Below are 17,588 nucleotides of genomic sequence, written 5' to 3' on the forward strand. Positions count from 1 at the left end.
TTCTTGAGGAACATCACCCAAGGTTGACTTTTGGTCTCTATAAATACACACACACACACACACACACACACACACACACACACACACACACGTTTGTACTTGTATGTGTTCATAGCCACAACTTGTATGCACATGAACACAGACACATACCAGACAGACTGACCACTGGAATTTTTATTGGAATTGTCTTAGTTTTGAGATAAGTTTGTCAAGAATTCATGTCTTAATCTTTTTATTTACCTAATCTTTATAGCATCTCTAGATGGCTTGTGACTTTTAAACTGATTTATTTTATGTGTATTGTATGTGTGCCTAGTGCCAGCAGAGATCACAAAAGTATGTCAGAGCCCCTGGAACTGGAGTTACAGAATTGTGAGCTGCCGTGTGGGTGCTGGGAACTGATCCCAAGTCCTTTGCAAGTGGAGCCAGTGCTCTTAACTGCTGAGCTATCTCTCCAGTCCTTGGTTTGTGGTTTTTGATATAATGGCATTTCTATGTTGTGAAATTTATTTATTGTAAATCATTAATATATTTTGTTATTGATTTGTTTTGTTTTTGAGACAGGTCTCACTGTATCAGCCTTGACTGACCTTGAACTCACAGAAACCACCTGTCTTTGTCTCCCAGATGTTAGAATTAAGAGCATGGTCCACCACATTCAACACAAACTTTATTTTAAAATTTCATTTTCTGGTTTTTGTTGACATTTAAAATACACCTTTGTCTTTTACCTTGTCTAATAGAAGTCATTTAATAAACATTTGATTTTCTATTAGGAGGTAAAGGAAAAAAACAATTTATTGTTTTTATCTAAAAGAAAAAGGTTAAATATTCTATTTTACTCATATGGACATCTGTAAACAGTTTTGTTTCCCATGGTGGTGGCTGAAAAGTTTCTCTAGCAGTAGATGTGGTTGTATATATACACATGCGCGCGCGCACACACACACACACACAAACACACACACAGTTCAGAAGTCTTTTTTCTTCCTTTTTTTTTTTTTAAGGCAGGGTTTCTCTGTGTAATAGTCCTAGCTGTCCTAGTACAAGCTCTTATAGACCAGGCTGGCCTTGAACTCACAGATATCCTCCTGCCTCTGCGCTAGGATTAGAGGTGTGTGCCACCACCACCTGGCTAGTTCAGAAGTCTTAAGGGAATAGGACAATATTTGGCGCTGAGGTTGTTATTACTGTTTATTTAGTTCCTTCATAAATATAGATGGACACATTGACTCTTAGTTTATAACTGTGAAAATTGAGCCGGTGGGTTTAGTGGCACACTCCTTTAATCCCAGCACTTGGGAGGCAGAGGCAGGCAAATCTTAGTGAGTTTGAGGCCAGCCTGGTCTACAGAGTGAGTTCCAAGACTGCCAGGGCTACATAGGAAGACCCTGTCTCAAAAACAAAATAAACAAAACTATGAAAATTGTTATTTCTAATCTGGTTCATCTTGGAAGCCACTTTGGTCTCCCTCCCCCTGTAATGTAGAAGTCTGAAGGCTTTGGTTTTTTGTTATTTTGGTTTTGGTTTGGCTTCACCTTCTCATCTTAGGCACTATGATTGACAGAATGCTATATACTCCCCAGACCTGTATCCCTAGCTCTAACTTGTTTAGCTTCTGAGCCATTTCCATCAGTCCAATGATAAACACCTTATTTGCCTTCGTTAGAACAGATGGATACCATGGCTCTTATCCAGTCTCCACCAACTTGAGAAATTATCAGGCAGACAAGAACTAACATCTGTAAGTCATGTACCTGTAGTAGGAAATGTTCTTTATGAACAGTGTGCCTTTAATCATAGTAGTTCCTTGAGCTCGGGGTCACTAGGAACGTTTACAAAGAAAGCCAAGTCAAGACATAAGATGGCGTACACATAATACAGGAAAAAAGAAATATCTTTACTTTCCATTTATGTTCATGGCCAAGGCCCATAAAGCAAAGACAGGTTAGCAAGAAAAACATTGTTTTGTGTTCTGTGACTCAGACCTTCCAAGGAAACAAAGACTCTGAGAGATGAGAGGACTTGCATGTTTTCATGCTAGGATTTGTGATAAAGTAGACAGTCACGGGAAGTATGACTGGATAAGGCTATGTTCAGATCCTTCCTTCTCCTTCAGAAAGAAAGATATTTCTTTCTTCCATGCCTACAAAATGAGGGGCTCATGAAGCCGTTCTCCTTAGGTTTTCGGTGTGCTTCGGGGGTCACGAGTGAATATAAGGATAGCCTTTTTCTTCTGTTCTTTTGGGTACCAGGAGAAAGTGTTTCGGGGTGATGTGTTCTGTACCTTGTCAGTAACCAGCACCTGGCTTAGTTTATATTACTGTTATTTTTTTAGACTGTCTTTCTAAATAGCCTTTACTGACCTAGTACTTACTATATTGCCCAGACTGCCTTGGATTCATGGCGGTCCTGCATCAGTCTCCTAAGTGTCGGGATGCCAAGCTTGTGTCTCCACATCTGACTGGTAACTGACTTTTAAACTCATAGATGATGGAATTTCAGCCTGGGTCAGTTTTCATTTTTCATGTGGTTTAAATCTTCAAGACAACAAAAATTATCCAAGTAATCTCTAGATATCAATAAGAGATGCAAAACAAAACAAAAAAGTAACAGCAAATCACAAACTGTAAACCTTTTTGTTTTCTGGTTTTTGATTTTGGGGCCCCCAAATGAAAATCCTGCTTGGAACAAAGATGACTTTTTCCCACCTTTGAACTATAGTTCTTTTTCTTAGATTGTAGCTAGTGCTAGTTTGTCTTTTCCTTTCACTTGTATGTGTGTGTGTGTGTGTTAGGTAAGCATTCTATCACTTATCTACAGTCCTAGCCCATTTTTAAAATGATTTTAATTGAAATAGAATTATATAACTTCCCCGCCTCTCGTTCCTCTCAGGTACCTCAACCCCCCCATGTGTCGCCCTCATTTTCAAGTTGATTGCTTCTTTTTATTATTGTTTAATACAGTGTGTGTGTCCTTATGTGTCTGTGTGTGCACAAATGTAGCATGAATAATAAAAACCCAGAGACAGATATTGGGGTTCAAGCTGAAGATCAGAAAAGCAAAGCAGCCAACCACTAGAGAGACTTCTACCAAATCTTCAAACTGAAGGGGTGAGGTCCCGTCTCTATGAATCCCCAGACTTCACACTCCAGTGAGTTCCTGTCTCTTCCCCTTTATATTCCTCTCTCCGCCCAGCCATATTGCTCCTGTCACCAACTCCACAGTTCTGGGATTAAAGGTGTGTGACTCCCAAACACTGGGATTAAAGGTATGAACCACCACCCCCTGGATCTGCTTCTGGATCAGTTTTGTGTTGCCCTTGGTAGCCTTGAACTCACAGAGATCTGTCTGCCTCTGCCTCCTGAGTCCAGGGATTAAAGGTGTGCGCCACTGCTCCCTGGCCTGTATGGCTGACTAGTGTGGCTGCTTTGCCCTCTGATCTTCAGGCAAGTTTTATTTATTAAAACACAAATAATATGCCACTATACAAAGATACATAAATACAGCCTGCTAACTGTTTATGTTGTTGAGTATATGGTTTCAGGGCTGACCACTCTGCATTGGACAACTGAGGCTAATTCTTCTCTCCTCAGTCATCAGTTGCCTGTAGTTCTTTGTGTAGTGGTGAGACCCCACAGAAATCTCCCACTTCCATGTTAAGTTACTCATTGAAACCGGGCGGTGGTTGATGCACGCCTTTAATCCCAACACTCGGAAGGCAGAGCGAATATCTGTGTATTCAAGTCCAGCCTGGTCTACAGAGTTCCAGGACAGGCTACAAAGCTGTCTCCAAAAACAAAAAACAAAACAAAAACACAACAAAAAAATTACTCTTTGATGTTGCCGTTGTTCCAGTCTTGTTTATGCAGCCATTTCTAGAAGAGACTGACTGTAGACTTCCTATTATTCTGGCTCTTAAAAGTCCTCTGCCCTCTCTCCCTCAGTGTTCCCTGAGCTATATAGATGCAGGCTCCCTATGATCCATTGATCTCTGCAGTGTATCTAGTTGGAATTTTTTTGTGCTGGTTTCTGTTTGCTGTAAAGAGAAGCTCCTTTGGTCTCTAGGTTTAAGGCTAACTCTAGAGTATAATAAGGAATTATGCTGGTCTAGCAAAGTGGTGGTATTAGAGCCTTTCCTAATGTTTATGAATTCACTAGCCCTGGGAAGATGGCTAGATTTTCCATACCAGGTATGATTTTCCTCCTGTTTGATGGACTTAAGGCCAATTAGACAGCAGTTGGCTACACTCACTTGTGAGTGACACTGGCTCCATTTTGACAGATACCCAGCCATGCTGATGACTGTCGTGGTTCATAGATGTGATAGCTGGGGAGGGCTGTTTACTCACTTCCCTCCCTTGATAGCTTATGTAGTGTTTTTCTAGTACCATGGACAAAAGAGGTTTCAGATCCTGTCCAGCTTGAGTTATTTGGGTCTTGTGTTTTAAGCGTTCAGTATCTTCAGCAATAGCAGCCCGCCCTTAACCCCTGAGAGGCAGCCAAGACATTAGTAGTGTCTGTTGCTTTGAGAGTCATTTGGAGTACCCCAACCAACCATTTAAAAGGAGGTTTCTCCTACTTAGTTTGGGAATTTTGTAAGTTTATAGTTCTGGGGGGGGCATTGTCAGCCCAAATAATATAACTTCCTTTAAGATACACACACTTATTAATTCTTTGAGAATTTAATATACTGTGTTTTGATCATACCCACCCCCACAACTTCTCCTATCTCTTCTAGCTTTATCTCCAACATTCTCCTCACCACTTTTTTTTTTTTTTAAAAAGAAACCCAGTGAATCCAGTTTGTGCTGCCTGTGTACTCTTGAGTGTGTACTCAAGTGTGGTAGACCTATCAAGGGCCACACTATTAAAGAAAACTGACTCTACCTATGCCAGAAGCCATTAACGGTCAACAGCTTCTCAGATTGGGGGCTAGTGAGCCCATCTTCTACATGCTGGAATGTTGACTGTTTAGCTCAACATTTTCTTAGAAATAATCTTAAAGGAATAGTCTCACTATATAGCTTCTTTCAGGTATTTTAAGTACTAAGATAAAATTGTGTATATTTTCCTTTAAAAAGAAATCTCAGGGAGAGGCTAGTATCTTAGTCACTGTTTTAATTCTGTGAAGAGACACCATACTAAGGCAAGACATATGAAAGAGAGCATTTAATTGAGGACTTGCTTATAATTTCAGAGGTTTGGTCCATGATCGTCATGGCGGGGAGCATGGCAGCCTACAAGCAAGCACTGGAACAGTAGCTAAGAGCTACATCTTGGTCCATAGGCAGGGGTGGGGGGAGAAAAACGAGTGAGCGAGCACGTGCCCAAGTCCACCTCCAGTGACACACTTTCTCCAGTAAGGCCACACCTACTCCAACAAGACCACACTCCTAGTCCTAATCCTCTCAAATAGTGGTGCTCCCTGGAGACTAAGCATTCAAATATATGAGCCTATGGGGGCTATTTTTATTCAGACCATCACAGCTAGAAAATACACAATTTGAGCTATTGCCCTCGTCTGTTTATATACCATTTCATTAAGCTACCATGGTTGAAATCCAATTACCTCAAACCTAAGTACTTTAAAGTACTTTGCTAAGCATGGAGAGAAGCATCAGAATAAAACTATTAAAGAGTATCAGGGACGAAATTAAGAAAAACTAGCCGCTGATAATCCTGCTGCTAGCTGAAGCATCTCGGGACTGTTGATCTTTACCCTCTAATAAACACATAGCAGATACATTCTGATGTTATATTATTGTTACTGGAATAAATTCAACCTTCTTGACATCTAAATGAACATTTTTATTCTCGTGGCTTGTTTACTTGGAGTAGAGTCCAGGGCACTCGTCATGTTTCTGTCAGCAATTGTATGTCCTCACCAGACTCACTGACAGCAGAGGTCTGTAGAGTGAGGACGACACAGTCTAAAGGAGATGCCCAAGTCACGTCACAGTGTTCTTCTCCCCTTTGGGCGCTGAGACATAAAACTTAGTAATTTTAAGCTTTTCTGCCATTGTGGGACAGTGATAGGGTCTCCCCAGGCCAGCCTCAAACTCCTTATATGTCCGAGGATGGACCCTGAACTTCTGCTTCTGCCTCTGCCCAGTGTTGAGATTACAGGCTCCCTCTGTCATTCAGAGTGTTTCGTGTCAGATTCAGATGAATGTGCTTGGTATGGCGTTGCAATGGCTGACCAAGATTCTTTTACTTCTTAAACCTTCCAGGATGCTTTGTGGTTTCTGAAGAGTGGACTTATTTCCATCAGTATTTCTAGCTTAAGTACATGAGTTTTATTTAAAGATTCTTTGAAGGATATAATAAAAACATTCCAAAAACTAGGATAAGTTTATGGAGCCAGTACTTAACATTTTCTATTCAGTTCTCCTTTGTACCTGAGCATTTTATACATGACCATGGATATACCTAGATCTATAAAAGAGGGGTACATATCATTTACTGATAATGAATAATAAAAGTTATTTTAAAACACTTATTTGTATATTTTTATTAAAGGCAGGCAAATTTGTATTGCTAGTGAGAGAGATGTGCTCATAATTCTTACATGAAAAAATTAAATTTCAGTTGGATTTCTTTCTATCTATCTATCTATCTATCTATCTATCTATCTATCTATCATCTGTCTGTCTGTCTGTCTATCTATCTACTTATTTTGGGTCTCACACTGTAGTCCTTGTTGGCCTGGAACTTCTTTTGTAGACCAGGCTAGCCTTGAAACTCACAGAAATCTGCCTGCCTCTGCATTCTGGGTGTTGAGGTTAAAGGCGTGTGTCATATCTGACCTTGGCTGAATATTTAATGTGTAATATATAGAGCATCTTCAGTGTTTTTCATATTGATTAATATTTCAATTTTATAATCATTCATGCTGAGAACACTGCTTCACATAAATACATATTACAAAATGGCACAAGTATGTTTAGGACAGTTTCAGAAATTGTTGGAAATTCTGTCCTAATCCCAAGTCAAATTTTTTTTAACATTTTAAAACCAAGTCTGCAATAGCAATTTTTAAAATTAAAAATTCTAACTAAATTCATCTAGCATTTGATACGTACATGTTGAGAAATTATGATAGGGACATTTTAAAAATCCTTATTTCTGTAATTAAAATTTCTAAAAGAACAGAAAACTTTATGTGTACAATAAAACTGCTAATTTACTGCCTACAAAGTCCCATATCTGAGCTTACTGTGTATGACAGCATGTATGTGGAAAGTGCACATGCCGTGTATTTAGAGTAAGCGTGCAGCGAAGTCCTCGTACACAGTATAGGTGACCATCGCCTAAAATTCCTCACAGTCGGTTCTCGATTGACATTTGACCATTGTGCACTCAGAAACCTTTTAGTGCTGCCCAGTGTTTCTAGCCTCACATCATTATACAACTGCATCTGAGTTGAAAGCCTTAATGCTTAGAAGCCGTGGCCTAAAATAGAGGCCAGCACATTATACTGCATTGACCTGCTTCAGACTGGCCCAAAAATGTGTGTTTAGTGTTTGTTTAATTGGGCTATATTTTAAAACTGAAAGATGAGAGATAAAAATCTAGGTTGGGAATAGTGCTTCTTTGTTCTCTCAAGCAAGTCAGTTCTAGTTACAAAGCTACTTCATCCAGGCCAGACATGAATCCTCCTTCACACTTCACATGCTCGCACTCCTGTGTGGCCGGGACCCAGGTGTGTGGAAGACGGTGGCAGAGTCTGATACCAGGGCTGTCGTCGGGTCAGCTCTGCCAGCATCAGTTCCCTCCGTCACTCGGTGGAAAGGGACACTTTCCTGGACTGAGTTAGCTGACTTCTTTTCCGCCCTGTCTGTACTTTCTAAAGAGAGTTAGAAATACCTGTTTGAGTACCTTGTAGTGTAGCATGAGTTATGAGTACCTTCAGGCTAAAGGCTTTTTGTTTTTTGGGGGAAAATGCCTTGATTTAAAAAATACAAATTAAAAACAGTACTGAAGATACAAGGTCCTGAGAAGTGTATAGATATTCTCAGGGGAAAAAAAAATCTTTAGTTAAGTTATTCTTTTTCCTTTTATTTTAAAATAAGCATTCTTTTAACACTCCTGTTTGTTTTTGTTTGCTTACTTGTATGTCCTCCTGTTTGTTTGAGTTTTATTATGGATCCTTGCCTAGCCTGTGCTCACTGTGTAGACTTGGCTGGCTTTGAACTTGAGACAATCTTGCTTCCGCTTCTCAAGTACTAGAAGTACATGCATATGTGATATCATATCTGGCTTAATACTTTTTAAAAAATGTATACATATGCCTGTGTGAGTGTATGCTTCTTCTGTGGGTAACTGAGGAGATGGGAAGAAGTGTTGTAGGCCCTGAATTACAGTTATAGGTGATGTGGGTCCTAGGACCTCAACTTAGGGGTCTCTGGACGAGCAAGAAGTGCTCTTAGCCACTGGGCCATTTCTCCCGCTCCCTGGCTTGGTACTTTGAAACAAATAAATCTCTTAATTACCATTTAATTTTTATTTTCAAGAGCGGAAATATTGGCAGCGTTTTACAGCCTACTTACTTATTTACTTTACTTACATATTTAGTAACTTGGAGTGTTTAAAAAATATCACTAAATGTGTTCCATGGTATCTAGCTTCTTTATTTTTTATGCAAATTAAAATTGAAGTAGTTTAAAGAAATTTCCAACCTTTTAGATTATTTTTAATTTCTGGGGTTAGAGAAAAACTGTTGCCTGGTTTACAACAACTCTGAGAGTTGCTGGGTAGTTCTGTGGAGTAGAAAAGGTGCGCTCATGACCGTGTGACACTAGGAAGAGTTTATTAGTGTTTTCTCTTTCAACAATGCTCATCAGTGTGTTTTCTAGTTATCATTACAGAGGACTAATGCCATATATCCTAATAACTAAATAAATAATGTTACTGTTGGTTTCATACACAGCTTAAAGGCAAATGACTCTATGGGGAGTCAGGCTGCGCTTTTCATATTGTCTGTAGTCGTGGTTTCTCCTAGTTGCAGTGTCTTTAGTAGTTTTAGATACTACATTCAGCCATTTATACTATTCCTGTGATTTTACAATCTCCCTGTTACATAAGAAAAACAAGCAAACCTCACAGCCCGGGACTGAGAGGAGTCTCTGGGGCTCTAGAACCACCTGTAAAGTGAGTCACAGGGTGTACACGACACTCAGCTCAGTGATTTTGGGACATTTGTTGTAACCATGAAATCCAGTATTATAATTCTGCTTACTGAGAAAAAAAAGCACACTGACAAAACAAACTGAAAAGATTTAAATTCTTTTTTATTCCAGATATAGACATTGTTAGCTTTTTTTTTTAAAAAAAAAAGCAGTATGCGGTTGATATGCTGCATATTAAAATGACAGCTGTTGGAAGATTGATATGGGAAAATCCAGCATAGTGGGTACCTGAAAGCAAGGTGGAGTTGCTTTGGTTTTTGTTTACTTTATTTAATCAGTCTCATTCATTGTAGTCCAATTTTAGCACCATTTACCAGGCAGATTCTATAATGGTAACCTTAAAGCTGCTAAAGAAAATAAACAAGGCCAGGTGGTGATGGCCCAGGCCTTTAATCCCAGCACTTGGGAGAGAGAGGCAGGTGGAACTTTGAGCTCAGATCCAGCCAGGTCTACAGAGCAAGTTCCAGAACATCCAGTGCTACACAGAGAAACCCTGCCCAGAAAAACCAAAAAAAGAAAACAACTCTTTTGGTTTAAAATTTTATTATTAGCCTTCACTTGTATTCCTAGCTGAGGATGCCAGGAAAAGAAACAATACACAATATTTATACTTATTTTCAATGCTTGTATTTTGTTGTACCCAATTAGAGTTCATTTTAGTGATAGTTGGAGGCTTCTAGATTGGAGGGCAGTGGTAACTCCTATAAATACCAGTTTCCAAATGTTGTCTCTCCGTTCCAGCTCATCACAACAGTTTTAAAACCAGCTTTTGTTTTTGTTTTGTTTTGTTTTGTTGCTTTGTTTTGTTTTTAACAGGAGAGCCAGTGTAGCTCCTTCAAGACTGGAGTGGCACACACTACCTGCGTCTGCCTCATGTGAGTTCTCGTTTTGGCAGCAGTACTCAGCTGGGCTAGAACCTCTTGGAGGTCTGCCCTTATTTTTCTAAAATCTCTCAGCTCTACACAGTGTCTGGGTGACAGTGGTAAAAGATGCGTAAGCTTCCAGAGTCCTGGCAGAGACGTCCTTAGTCAAAGGAGCCTTGTCCTTGCACGTCATCTCAGCAGAGCCCCAGCTCCATCCCCACAGCATGCAGATATTTCTGAGGAGCTGTTTTTCCTTGCAGATTATTGAGTAAAGAATATCTTTAAATGCACTCAGTAGCTTCAACTTTCAAAGCTTTGGCTGTTCTCTTTATGGTCTTGTTACATAACCTGAGAACACTGTGTGCTGGCCTAGTGGCTGAAGCAGGGTGGTGGGTTTTTTGTTTGTTTGTTTGTTTGTTTTGTTTTGTTTTTTGCCTATTTCTTTTGGACTCTGGCCCTTAAAACAACTTCTTTCTTTGTCTTCAGATTTTGGGTAAATTGGGCTAGGCCACAGAATCTCAAAGAGTAAGTAAGCAGTTAATTTTTTGATCATCTGCACCCCAAAACCGTGTCCAGGTGTTGGAGCCACGAAAGGTAGTTGTCAGAGTGAGGTCCGAAGCTGTGGTCATTCACTTCCCACAGTTATGTGAGAGACACTGAAGTTAGAGCTTTTGCAGCTGGGAAGGCACAGAACTGCAGTCTGGGGGATAGATTGATCTCTTCAGGTGTCTGTGGGAAGGCACAGAACTGCGGTCTGGGGGGTAGATTGATCTCTTCAGGTGTCTGTGGCCAGTTTACAGGGCCTGTCGATGAAGGGGTGGTGTTGTTGGTTTTGAATTTTTAACTTTTTTTGAGATGGTCTCATTAAATAGCCTTGGGTGACCTAGAGTTTACTGCACAGAGCAGGTTAGCCTTGAACTCACTGAGGTGTGCCTGCATCTGCCTTAAGTGCTCCTTTATCTTTAGGGGATGTGGTTATTCCCCAAGGGGCTCTTAGAAGAAACGTCTAAAGCCACCTACTCCATGCCTCCCAGTTGTGTTTCTTCAGCTGTTGCTGTGCTGTGACCTGGGAGTGCGCACTGCCGCAGTCCGTCTCGTTGATGGTGACATAGATGGAGAGGAACTGGACTCTGTGATGCATCCATTCCTGCCCGAGAGTAGGGCAGTCTATCTGTTCTGGCCAAGCTTACATTTTGATGACCTACATAATCTAAAAATTCGTAGCAACAGTTACAGACTCCCAGCACAGAATTCTGACTCAGACTCGGGGACACCTAAACTGTAGCTCAGGTCAGCAAATGAGGAGGTTGCTTTATATTTCTAGGAAGTGCTCTGAACTCCTTTAGAGGAAGGAAAATTGGTGTTTCTAAGGTGGAATTTATAGAAAGTCACCATAGTTAAATATTTGAGACATTCTGGCCTCTGAACACAGTGTAAGTGTGATATTTTGGGGTTTTGTTATTTTAGGGTTTAGAATTATTTTTCTCTATTTTTTCACTCGTGAGATTGGGTCTCCTAGGTAGGACTGGAAACTATACTCATGATACACATGATAGATATCTCAACAATATAGCTGCCTAAACAAGACCTGAACGATGACAGTATCAATAGACATGCTGATGCAGAAGTGAGAAATCTCAAGGTCCCACCCTTAGCCGAACTATAGGCAACTAATGACTCCTGATAGAGAATTACCCTCTCCTAGGGTTAGCTCCTGATTGATTACCCAATACAAAGAAAGTATTCAGCCTTGAAATTATATTTACACAAGCCACACTGGATGGACTTAGTAGGTTCATTTATATATTTATGTATTTGAGTGTGTGTGTGTGTGTGTGTGTGTGTGTGTACCAACAACAATAAAAAAAAGAGACCAATTTTAGAGGAAATGGGGAGAAAATACAGGAGGGTTTGGAGGGAGGACAGGTAAGGGGAAAATTAATTATATTTTAATTAAAATCTGTAATAAAATAAAAATGTTAAATTAATTTGACTTTTAGTTCAAATTATCTCGTGGACATAATTTTCAGTGACAAATCAGTTCATCATTACTCACTAACCACAGAAAATTGTCAGTTAGGGATGAGCTTGGGAGAGTGGGGAAATAAGGCTTAGTTTTAAATCTTCAATTTGATGGCATATTCAGCAAGTTAGTCTTTAAAAAAAAGATTTATTTATTATGTGTAGTGTTCTGCCTGTGTGTATGCCCCAGCATGCAAGAAGAGTGCACCAAATCTCATTACAGATGATTGTGAGCCACCATGTAGGTGCTGGGAATTGAACTCAGGACCTCTGGAAGAGCAGCCAGTGCTCTCAGTAACCACTGAGCCATCTCTCCAGCCTCAACGTATCCTTGAAATATTAATAATTGAAAAATATTTCACATGGGCCAGTCCTAGGAAAAAAGGGTCAGCTGTATTGGAATTTTGTTTCCTTGACTATTTTTTTTTAAGTAAGTAGGATTTTTATTAGGATAGAGAAATAATTTGGGTTTTTAGAAATTTTATCAAATTTTTTAGGCTTTACATCGAATTAGGGAGCCATTATGGCTGGGAAAGATAGGTGAGGATCAAGTTTTTGCTGTTGTTTTCTTGGTGTAAACCGGTCAGTGTCAGCAGTGCCGGCCTCACTGGTGACCAGCTCGTACCCTGTCGGTGCACATGAATCTGCACTATTTCCTTTGCCATGGGGAACATCTGCAGATTTGGAATTAAACATTGAAGGCTTTGTGGGCATAGCATGGGGAGGGTAAAGTGCACGTTATGGGAGGAGAGAAGTCTAGCTGCTTTTGAAGACATTCAGAGTTAATGTCAGTCACGCTCAGCCATTACTCCCTTGGAGGCTGAGGCAGCAGAGGCACCAGGCTGCCTGCGCGTCTCTAGTGAGCCGCGGCTCTTCAGTCCCCTCGGAAACTTGCATCTTTGTAGCCCGGCCATGTGGACTGAAGGAGTTTGAAAGCCTAACTTTAATTTTTTTTTTCAACTTGACCTTTAAAAATAGGTGAATACACCATTATTCTGTGACTTTCAAAGACACAGAGGCATCTGGATGTTTCATGTCTTTCTTGTCTCAACGATTCAGTCCCTGCCTTTGGAGATAACCAGTATTAGTTCCTTTTACATAGTTCCAGAAAATGATCTCTGAAAGATCATTTTTACAAAAGGAAAGATGAGTTTTATTCATTAAAGTATTAGTGCCTGAATGAAAAAAAAAAATAAAAGAAGTATATGACTGCTCCCGAGGGGCTGAGGTGAAGGTTTATCATAGATAGAAGGGAGAGCACAGGAGTCCAGAGTGAACAGAGCAGTCAGCTGAGCCAGGACAGGTGTTGAGAAAGGAGAGGAAGAATGAGGAACGTGGAGCCAAAAGGCCAGAACACCAGAAGACCAAAAAAAAAAAAAAAAAAGAGGTTGGAGTAGCCAACATGGCTGAGTTCTACAGAGAAGAGCAGCTGGAAAGGGCCCAGTTCAGTCCCAAGACTGGAGAGTTCAGGGTAGGGGTGGGATATGCCAGCCAGGAGGACTCTGTAGCTGGTGGGAACTGAGGGAGACTGGCCACCAGAGTCCACTTTGATATGTTAATATGCACCTCAGTTAGCAATTTATTCCTGGTTTTAGACCTAATAGTACCGGTTTAAATAGGCAAACAAATGCAAAATCCGGTTTGAATGAGGGCTAAAGTAGGTGGAAATGCTGTGGTAACATGGTAACAATAATTGAGGATAGTTTTATAGGACCAAGAACTGGGTGGATAGCTTCATCTTAGCTGGCATTTAGGAATTAGCAGGTGTTTTTAAAGTTATTTTTTAAAAAAAATCTTTTTTTATTTTACATACCAATCTCAGTTCCCATTTCCTCCCCTCTTCCTGCTCCCTCCACCTTCTCCTCCACTCCCATGGGAAGTCCATGTTAAGTCTGCCACATTTTGAGGCAGGACTAAGGCTGAGCAAGGCATCCCTCCAAAGAGAATGGGCTCCAAAAGGCCAGTTCAAGCAGTGGGGATAAATCCTGGTCCCACTGCCAGTGGCCCCACAGTCTGCCCCCAGCCACACAACTGTTACCCACATTCAGAGGATCTAGTTTGGTCCTATATAGGTTCTTCCCCTCCCCCCACTGTCAGTCCGGAGTCAATGAGCTCAGGTCAACTGTTTCTGTGGGTTTCCCCATCATGGTCTTGACCCCTTTGCTCATATTATTGCTCCTCCCTCTCTTTGACTGGATTTTGGGAGCTCAGTTTCGCTGTGGATCTCTACATCTGCTTCCATCAGTTGCTGGATGAAGGTTCTATGATGACAATTAAAGTAGTCATCAATCTGATTACAGGGCAAGGCCAGTTCAGGCACCCTTTCCATTATTGCTTAGGGTCTTAGTTGGGGTCATCCTTGTGATTCCTGGGAATTTCCCTAGTGCCAGGTTTCTCACTAGCCCCATAATGGCCCCCTCTATCAAAATACCTCTTTACTTGCTCTCCCTCTCTGTTCTTCCCCCATCTTGACCCTTCTGTTCCCTCATGTTCTCCTCCCCCCCTCCTCCCCTTCTGCCCTCCCTTCTTCCCCAAAACCATGCTCCCTATTAACAGGCCTTTTATTTTACTGGTATTTATAATGTGACTTCCCTGCTCCTAGGTATGAGAAAGGTTGCTAACCCAAATATTTCATTTGAAAGAAGCGTATTTAAAGGGGTAACATTTTGTTGTTGAGCTGTGATAACACTCAAGGTTTTTCATTGTGTAAAATTTTAGACATAGTAAAGGGAAACTCCATTGTCCGAAAACCTTGATATTTGGCTTGTAATAAACTGTTTCTGAATCAGATTAGAAGAAATAAGTAATTTTTAACACACACACACATACACGCATGCATGCTTGCATTAAGTACCTGCTCTGACCATAGTGACCCTGTCTGATGAGTCAGAATTTAATGTCTAATTCCTGGCTCACAAAATAGGTTTTCCTAATTGTCTTAGAGATGTTTCTTATGGTTTGTTTGCAGTGATACTTGTCAGTATGGTTTGAAGGCTATAGTGATGTTAAGCCTAACAGTTGTTTGGGCTGATAGCATTTGTCAGGCAGAGCAGATACACTGATTAGAAGACCACAGAGCAACTACAGAAGAAGCTAAAATAGAAGAATAAAGATAAGGGGGAACTCGTTCTGAATATTGCTGCACCAGTTACAGAGATGCCTTCTACAAATGCACACCAGCCGTTTCTGTTGATGGTTGGATTTCCTTAATTACTGGGTGTAATACAGAAAAAGTTTGAGGGAGAAGAAAAGAGGACTTGGGAGAGTAGGGACTCATTCATTTGGCCTCTCTTCCATGTGCTGCTCTTCCTGCTGACTAATGACCCCCTTCTTTGTGCAGTGTACAAGTCTCCGGAGTACGAATCCCTGGGCTTTGAGCTGACTGTGGAGAGATTGGTTTCCATCGGCTATCCTCAGGAGCTGCTCAGCTTTGCATATGATTCTACATTCCCTACCAGGTAAATTCTCAAGATATATTTTGGATTAAGATTATTTCCCCTGTCCCAAAATTACAAATTCCAAACTTATCCCTGTCCCTGCAAAAATAAATGACTGTTAATATTGATTTTAAAATTACATAACTTTCCCCGCACCTTCTCAGTCATCACACCACTGTCTCTTCTGTGCTCTCTCTTCTTTCTCTGCCCTTCCTTCCTCCTCTCTCTTCCCTCCCTTTCCCTCTTGTCCCTCTCCCTGTCCTCCTTCCTCTTCTCTCTCAACAGTGTGTATATCCCAGGCTGGCCTCAAACTTGCTCCTCCTGCTTCAGACTCCCAAGCACGTAGTGTTCAGCTCCTTGCACTCTTGAAGCCCCACTGATGGGTAAGAAAGGGGTTGTTATGGCTGGAGATGACTACAGCCATAGTCCTGTCTATGAGGGGACTGTCTGCCCTCTTAACTGCTGGAGGGCAGCTATGTGTTTTACTAATACATTTAACTTGGTAGGAAGAATCTTTTGGCACTCTGCTTTTCTGCATTTGATTAAGGAAGAATTAAGATTATAAAGACATTTGTTTGAGATACTGTCACAGTTGCCTCATGTGTAACATTGGATACGGAAAAATACAAGCCGGTCAATGTCCAGAGAAATGCAAGGACTGCGGTAGAGAGACAGCAGCTGTCTTAGAAGGAAGTGGCTTATGCTTGTTTGATTCAGCCTATGCTCCTAACATACAACAGTTGCGACTATTTCATATATGGAATAAGTATTATTAGTTGCTCTGAGATACATCTCCGTCCCATCATCCCTCTGCCTCCACAAGTGCTAGAATGGATGTACAACTGAGCTATGTCTCCAATTCTGTGATTTATTTTTTTAAGATGCATTCATTCACTTTGCGTATAAGGTTCTTTTGTTTGGGGTATGAAACTGAATGCTTGTGTGGTGACTGCGTGCATAGATTGCTGCCTGCATTACCTCGCGCTCTCAATGTCTTCATTTTCATGTAGAGGACTTGTCTTTGACACACTCTACGGAAATCTTTTGAAAGTGGATGCCTATGGAAACCTCTTGGTTTGTGCACATGGATTTAACTTCATAAGAGGGTAAGTACAAGAACTTTTAGTGTCTTTTGAGGGAGGGAGAGAGAGAGAAAGAGTACTCATGCGTGCATACATACATGTGTGTGCCTCAGGACAACCTTAGGTGTTATTCATCAGGAATTGTCCATCTTAATTTAATTTTATTTATTATTAATGTGTGCATGTAGGCCAAGGAGACAGCGCACTGGTAAAGTACATGCCATATAAGCATAAGGATCGAGCCTGAGAATGCACATGATAAAGCAAAGGGCACAAGAGGAACACCTGCAGTCTCAGCTCTGGGGAGGTGGGAACTGCTCCATTTTCAGTGTGGATATTTCTGTTTGTGCTCTAACAAATAAAGCTTGTCTGCAGATCAGAGTGCGGAGCTCAGCACAGTTAGCTATAGACACCAGGCAGTGGTGGTGCACACCTTTGATCCCCCAGCACACGTGCCACATTATGTATAAGAGGCAGTCAGAAGACAACTTTTAAAAGTTAGTTCTTTCCTTCCATTGTGGGTACCTTCTGAGGAGTGAATGCACTCAGTCGGTCTGTACAATAAGTTCTTTTGAGACAGAGTTTCTCTGTGTAGCTTTGGAGCCTGTCCTGGAACTAACTCTTGTAGACCAGGCTGGCCTCGAACTCATAGAGATCCGCCTGCCTCTGCCTCCCAAGTGCCAAGACTAAAGGTGTGTGCTACCATCATCTGGCTTGCCTAGTAAGTTCTTACATTAGGCCCTTTCTACCTTGTTTTTTGAGACAGAGTCTCAGGGCTTAGAGGCAAGTAAGTTAGGATACTGGTTATTGAGCCTAAGAATGTAGTGCAAATTTTAATAGGCCTTAATAATAAGATCCCAGGGTCAGATATAGGGGTAAATGCTGAAAGATCAGAGAGACAAAGGAGCCAGACACAGCCACTTCTTACCTGTCAACAAGATTCATCTCAAGAATCAGGAAAAAATGGGAGGAAAGGCTGGGTGTGGTGGTGTA

General features: G+C 41.0%; 1 protein-coding gene across 8 annotated transcripts in view; it reads left to right on the top strand.

The window, feature by feature from the left end:
- The window catches only part of Nt5c2 (5'-nucleotidase, cytosolic II), a 138,497-nt gene that overhangs the window by 106,259 nt on the left and 14,650 nt on the right, over positions 1 to 17,588 (top strand). For all 8 annotated transcript variants that reach the window (XM_048439010.3, XM_085694063.2, XM_085694064.2 and 5 more), the window contains 2 exons: positions 15,417 to 15,534; positions 16,524 to 16,619. In XM_048439010.3, the coding sequence (XP_048294967.1) occupies positions 15,417 to 15,534; positions 16,524 to 16,619 (214 nt within the window). The remainder of the gene's footprint in view (positions 1 to 15,416; positions 15,535 to 16,523; positions 16,620 to 17,588) is intronic.

The sequence above is a fragment of the Myodes glareolus genome, chromosome 7 (genome assembly GCF_982192425.1).
Source record: "Myodes glareolus chromosome 7, mMyoGla1.1, whole genome shotgun sequence".
NCBI lineage: Eukaryota > Metazoa > Chordata > Mammalia > Rodentia > Cricetidae > Myodes > Myodes glareolus.